Genomic DNA, 7,090 nt, shown 5'->3' with positions numbered 1-7,090 from the left:
CATACCTCATCAACAAGGGTATCTGCATGATCAATGTTTGTATACCTAACCCTGAATTGTACCCCACATCTTTATAATAAAAATAAAAATATTCACTGTTGAAAGTATATAGTACAGGGCTGTTTAGTATATTCATGGAGTTGTGCATCTATATCTACTATCTGATTCCAGGACATTTTCATCACCCCCCAGAAGTCCTGTATCCATGAGTGGCCACTCACCATTCTCCCTTCCCTCAACTCCTGGGAACCACGAGTTTACTTTCTGTCTGTGTGGGGTTTCAATGGGTACCACCCGATTCTCACATCCCACCGCCTCCTGGGCAGTTCCATCTGGATGTGGGTAAGAATCTTACAACTCACCAGAGCACAGCATGTTCAGCATTTTATCTTCTCCTCCCCATTAATTATTCAACCTGGAGATCTCTGTCATCCTTCACTCTCCTCTCACATCTACTCGGTTTGCAAATATTTTCGGCCATTCTATAGCTGCCTTTTCACTGCATTGTTCCCTTTGCTGTGCAGAAGTTTTTCACATGCCAAAGAATTAAATTGGATCCTTTTCTTACATCAGACACAAAAATCACCTCAGAAATACTGGAGAAAGCTTCATGACTTCAGTCTTGGCAATTATTTTGTGGTTCTAATGCCAAAAGCACAGATCACAAAAGCAAAAATAGACAAATGGAATTACAGCAAACTAAAACAGAGCACAGGAGACAATCAGTAGAGTGAAAAAGAAACTCAAGGGATAGGAGAAAATATCCACAAATCATATTTTAATAAGGGGTTAATTCCCAAAATACATAAGGAAATTGTACCACTTAATAGTAGCATAAGACCCAGAAACGCAATGGGAAGAAAAGGCTTACGGACTTAAAGAGACATTTCTCCAAGGAAGACAGTAAATGGCCAACAGGTATACGAGGGCTGATGATTAAGTTCATGAACTTGCCACCGTGCGCTTATGTGGGCAGCTCTGTATAAACAACTTGGTAAGATTTCATAACCTGGGTACATCAGTGTCTCACAACTGTGTTCCTGTCAACTTGCTGAGTGGCGGTCATTATTGTTGTGTGTTTTTGTTCCGTTGCAAGAATGTCAGAGCTTGAATTAGAGCAACGAACAAACATGAAATTTCTTGTTAAACTCGACAAGAGTGGAAGTGAAATCAGGGACATGTTAGTCCAAGTTTATGGGGATAACGCCATGAAGAAAATGGCAGTGTGCAAATGGAGGAAACATTTTTCTGAGGGGAGACAAAGTGTTACTGATGAAGAGAGGTCAGGATAGCCAATAGGTAGAACTGATGAAAACATTGCAAAGATTCATCAAATTGTGTATCAAAATTGTCAGTGGACTGTGAGAAGCATAGCAGACCAAATAAACATCGATAGAGAAACAGTTAGGAAAACCTTTCTTTTCTTCTAATTATTGTTTTCATTTTAAAGATGTGGGATACAATTCAGGGTTAGGTACATAAGTGGCCATCGTGCAGGTAAAGTTTGGGGCCCTTATTGATGTTATGTGTCTCCCCCTCCTCGTTAGGAAAATCTTCACTGAAAATCTTGGCATGAGAAAGGTGTGTGCAAAAATGGTCCTGAAGGAGCACTTGTATCATGATGATGTACCAGCTCACACAGCATTGTCTGTGAGGGAGTTTTTAGCCAGTAAACAAATAATTGTATTGGAACACACTCCCTACCCATCTGATCTGGCCCCCAGTGACTTTTTTTCTTTACCCAAAGATAGAGAAAATATTGAAAGGAAGACATTTTGATGACATTCAGGACACGGGTAAGATGATGACAGCTCTAATGGCCATTCCATAAAAAGAATTCCAAAATTGCTTTGATGGGTGAACTAGGTACTGCTGTCAGTGCATAGCTTCCCAAGGGGAGTACTTCAAAGAAAAGAGGTATGTAGCACTTTCCCTAAGATGAGCTCCCGGACTTAACTGTCAGAACTCTTTTTTGTTTGGAGTTGGAATCTTACTCTGTCACCCAGACTGGAGGGCAGTGGCACACTCCCGGCCACCACAGTCTCAACCTGCTGGACTCCGCCTGCTGGACTCCGGCGATCCTCGCGCCTGAGCCGGAACTACAGGCATGTGCTACCACACCCAACTAATTTTTGACTTATTGTAGAGATGAGGTCTCACCAAGTTGCCCAGGCAGGTCTCGAACCCGCAGGCTCAGGCAATCCACTCACCTTGGCGTTCCAAAGTGCTGGGATTACAGGCTGAGCCACCGAACCTGACCAATTGTCAGACCTCTTAATGAAAAGATGTTCAGTGTTACTCATTATAGAAGAAATGCAAGTCAAAAACCACAGTGAGCTATTTCTTCACACTTGTTAGGATGGCTGTGAAAAATAAACAAAAAGAGAGAGCCAGTGAGTGTTGGCAAGGATGTGGAGAAATCGAAACCCTGGTGGGGTGCAAGGGTTGACACAGATGCCAAAAGCTGGAGCTGCTGAGAGCAGTACAGAGGTTTCTCAAAAAATTAAAAAGCGAGCTATCATTGTAGTCCAGCTATCCCACTCCAGAGTATTTGTCCAAAAGAATTGAAATTAGCATCTTGTTGAGATTTCTGCATGCAGAAATTCACCGTAGCACCATCTATCTATCTATCTATCTATCTATCTATCTATCTATCTATCTATCTATCTATCTAGAGTAGGAGTCTCACTCTGTCACCCAGGCTGGAGTGCAGTGGCACACTCACGGCCATCCCAGCACTGACCTTGCTGGGCTCCAGCGATCCTTCCACCTCAGCCTTCCAAGTAGCTGGAACTATAGGTGCGCGCTACCATGCCCTGCTAATTTTTTGGGGGGGAGGATTTATTGTAGAAATGAGGTCTTGCCAAGTTGCCTGGGTAGGTCTCGAACCCTCGGGCTCAGGCAATCCACTCACCTCGGCCTCCCAAAGTGCTGAGATGACAGGTTGAGCCACTGAGCCCAGCCTTTAGCACTATTTATAATAGCCTAAGTGAGGATGCAAACTAAATGTCCACCAACAAAGGAATGGGTAGAGAAAATACACCATCTACGTGCATTCAGCCTTACAAAAGAAGGATATTTCATACTATGCTCCAACATGAATAAACCTGCAGGACATTATGTTAAGTAGAACACTCCAGACATGGAAAGACAAATGCTCATAACTCCACTTCTATGAGATACCTCAAATAGTCAGACTCAGGGAAGCAAAGAATAGAATGGTAGTTGCCAGAGGCTGGGAGGAGGGGAATGGGGATTTGTTAACCCACAGCGACAGTTTAAGTTGTGCAGGATGAATACATTCTAGAGACCTACCAGACTGGTAATTTAAAAATGTGAACTTGCCAACGTGGTGGCTCACACCTGAAATCCCAGCACTTTGGGAGGCGGAGCCTAGAGGACTGCCTGAGCCCAGGGCTTTGAGACCCATCTGGGCAACTTGGAAAGACCTCATCTCTACAGTAAATAAAAAAATTAGCCAGGTGTGGTGCTGCACACTTATAGTCCCAGCTACTCGGGAGGTGGAGGTAGAAGGATTGCCTGAGCCCAGCAGGTTGAGGCTGCAGTAGCCATTAGTGTGCCACTGCACTCCAGCCTGGGTGACAGAGTGAGACTCCTATTTAAAAAAAACCCTAAAAAGTGACCTAGATCCTGTCTTGCTCTTGCTTAAAACCCATGGTTTCCTTATATTCTCCTTATATATGGAAAAAAAAAAAAATCCAAGTGCTTGGGTGACTCCTCCCCCTCCCTCCACGGTCCTCCTTCTTCCGTGCCAGGCTACAGACATTCTTTGCTTTGTTTTTTAAACACCAAACATTTTCTTGGCCCGTTCTCATATTTCAGGTCTCAGCTTACATGTCACCTCCACTGAGAGGCCTTGTGAGTGACCACTCTCCCCCATCCCCGCCCCCGACTGTTTCTTCATACCCCTAGTCACACTTTGTGCTGATCTGCACTTGTTTGTTTCTCTGCTTGCTTTTCAGCCGCCCTGTCCTGAGAACAAAGGCCCTGGTGGAGCCGTGGCCAGGTTGGTCTTGTTCCCAGTCACAACCTGACAAGCAGCTCGTGGGTATTTTTGGACTGCATGATTGCATGAGTCCTTTCCCGAGGTCCGAGGTCAGCATCGTTCACTCTACAGCTTCTGGCGGACCTTCCCTCCAGGCTCTGCAACGGGGTCCCCTTCCTCCAGGCCTCTTCGGGAAGTGAGAATGAATGAGGTGGGGTTGCTCTGGCCCACCAGTGTCTGGCCCCGGGCCTCCCTCCACCCCCACATCCTAGGCTCAAATCTGGCCCTGGGCTGGGCGCGCATCCCTCCCTTGCCCGGCACGCAAGTCATGGGCTCTGTCCCTTTGCTAGTCGGGATCATTTTTCCAGCCATCTCCTTTTTTCCAGGAGCTTCTCACACTTGCAGTCAGGCTGGGGCCCAGTGTCCAGAAGGAAGGGCAAGGACTCACCAGCGCTGCCGGCCTTGCCACTCAGCCTCCTGCAGCTCCCTCCACAGCTGGTCTTGCTTCACGCCCTCCTTGGCTTCCCGGGCCACCTGCTGAGTCTTTGGAGCCTGACTGCCAAGACTCCTGACTGCCCCAGGACCACCCCGGGCCGGTGGCCTGGCAGGGGGCAGTCGGTATCCAGCTGATGTGGTTCTCTGGAGCCCAGGGGTGAGGGGGCTCTCCATGGGTGCAAGTGTGTATGTGAGAGTGAATTTGTGGGGGGGGGGGGAGAGAGAGAGAAAGGGAGGGAGGAAGAGAGCGAGAGACAGGAAGAGAGAGGGAGAGAGAGAGAAGAGAAGGGGGGGAGAGAGAGAGAGAGAGAGGGAGAGAGAGAGGGAAAGAGAGAGAAGAAGAGAAGGGGGGGAGAGAGAGAGAGAGAGAGGGAGAGAGAGAGGGAGAGAGAGAGAAGAGAAGGAGGGAGGGGGGAGAGAGAGAGAGGGAGAGAGAGAGAGAGAGAGAGAGAGAGAGAGAGAGAGAGAGAGAGAGAGAGAGGAGAAAGCCACGCTCTTGAGCTCAGACCTCTCCCGGGACAGCCTAGGCAAAGGTCCTCCTCACTTTCCCCTGGGCCTCAAGCTCTGAGTGACCGATGGGGACAGGGCCGTCCTGGCTGGGGAGAGCACTGGGGTCCAGCTGGGTGTTGAACTCTCGCCTGTGTTGACAGTTGTCCTGGGAACGGCCTCTCCAAAGAGTGCCCAGGAAGGGAGGAAGGGGCGGGTCCGTGTGTGCGTGTGTGTGTGTATGTGTGTGTGTGTGTGTGTGTGTGTGTGTGTGTGTGTGTGTGTGTGAGAGAGAGAGAGAGAGAGAGAGAGAGAGATCTGAGCCCTAGGGATGGGTTGTGGAGAGTTCCCGAGTTGATGCCACACTCAACTCCGTGTGTGGGGGAGAGGGAGAGGGGCAAAGTCCAGACTCCCGGGGATCCCAGACAGGCCAGCCTGTGCCTCAGCCCGCGGACTTGATCTTCTCACTTGGCCTGGAGCAGCCTCTGCCCATTTAGGGCTGTGAAGGGCCATAACAGCCCTGTGCTGCCCCCTCGTGGATGCTGCGAGGCTCGCACGGGTAAGGGGACATGTGGGTGCTTTGGGAATTGTAGATCACCCGGGAGTGTGATGCTTCCTGCTTTTCTGTTGGAATGATGGAAGAAGAGGCTATGAGTATATGTCAGGCCAGGGAAAAATCGGTGAATATGCATTATTAATATCTGGTCCATCAGTAAACCCTTTAAGTTCACAGAGCACTATGCTGTATCTTTTTTTAAAATTTTTTATTTTTGAGTCAAGATTTCACTCTGTCTCCCAGGTTGGAGTACAGTGGCACAATTACAGCTCACTGCAGCCTCGACCTTCTGGGCTCAGGCAATCCTTCCACTTCAGCCTCCCAGGTAGCCTGGCTACAGGCACACACCACCACACCTGTTGGTTTTTGTGTGTGTATGTGTCTTGCTATGTTGCCTAGGCTGGTCTCAAACTCCCAGGCTCAAGTAATCCTCCTACCTCGGCCTGGGAGGCACCCAGTCACTATGCTATACCTAGCTGAGCCTGCCTGGCCACCCAAAGCAGGCCTTTCCAACCGCCTTCTACAGATGAGCACACTGAGGCCTTCACAGGCAAGATTAGGTGACCGTCTGAGGTCACACATTTACTACCTTGAGAGCCTGGCCTTGAGCTGCTCGCTAAAGCTCACCGAGGAAACAGTGAGGCTCCAAGGGCAGGAGTCATGATCTGAACCCTCAGCCCTGTTTCGGTTTGACCAGGTGCAGCCGGGTTCTCCTTGTGATCTGGCTCAGCTGGCCCCCTCAGACTCCCCACAGCTCTCACGGCTTCTGCCCCAGGTGCTCTCTGCTTCCGGTTCTGGGCTTTGTCCCTACAGTGTCGGCAGACTCACAGTGCCTGCCACCAAGCTGTTCTGTGGGCTGATTCGGCTGGGCATGGTGATCCCTCTCTTTGTGCAGCTGGAAAAAGAGACGCATGAACAACTGAGCTCAGACAAAGCCAGTCTGGACGGAGGCATACATGGGGGTGCTCAGGGGTATGGGCACCAGTTCAGCCTACAAGCCACAGGACTTGCCTTGTGGCCAGCCCTGAACGCCTCCTCTTCGGGACTATGCTTCCATAAGAGAGGGATAAGGAGTTGGGAGGTCACAGGTAAAGGGATTTACTAGGTGGAAAAACTGGGGAGACTATAAGAGCTTGGATGTGAGAGAGAGCCACACTGGGAGAAGTGGGGGGAGGAGGAAAGGACTGGGGCTGGAGGTCACACGGGGACGAGGCTCCAGGGGTGTTTTGGACTGTATCCTGCACACAGCAGGTGATACTGGTGGGCTTAAGGCCCCAAGGAGCCGCAGGGCACAGAACCACCAGGAAGGAGGCGAGAAACCAGTGAAGTCACCATTGCCATGGCCCAGAAGAGAGGTGGCGATGAAGCTCACACTGAACTTGGGCAGAGGGCTGTCAAGGAGGTGGCAGGGCTGAGGGCCACTCTCTTTGTCTTTTGGCACTTGCGTCAGGAAGGGGTCGAGTGACGTGACCTTCTGGGACAACATTAGTCCAAGATCAGAGCTCCAGGTCTGGGACTCTCTGTCTTTCCTCTGTTCCTCCTTCTGG

At 49.7% G+C, this 7,090-nt stretch overlaps 1 protein-coding gene across 1 annotated transcript in view; it reads right to left on the bottom strand.

The window, feature by feature from the left end:
• Nucleotides 1-4,675, bottom strand: part of CUNH2orf50 (chromosome unknown C2orf50 homolog) — an 11,449-nt gene extending 6,774 nt beyond the window's left edge. The window contains exon 1 of the mRNA XM_008065541.1: nt 4,455-4,675. Coding sequence (XP_008063732.1) covers nt 4,455-4,675 — 221 coding nt within the window. The remainder of the gene's footprint in view (nt 1-4,454) is intronic.
• Between the last annotated feature and the right edge of the window lie 2,415 nt (nt 4,676-7,090).

This window comes from Carlito syrichta, unplaced genomic scaffold (assembly GCF_000164805.1).
Source record: "Carlito syrichta isolate Samal-C Ts95f unplaced genomic scaffold, Tarsius_syrichta-2.0.1 Scaffold308652, whole genome shotgun sequence".
Taxonomy (NCBI): Eukaryota; Metazoa; Chordata; class Mammalia; order Primates; family Tarsiidae; genus Carlito; species Carlito syrichta.
The sequence above is the reverse complement of the archived record's forward strand: the minus strand, read 5'-3'. Positions and strand labels throughout refer to the sequence as shown.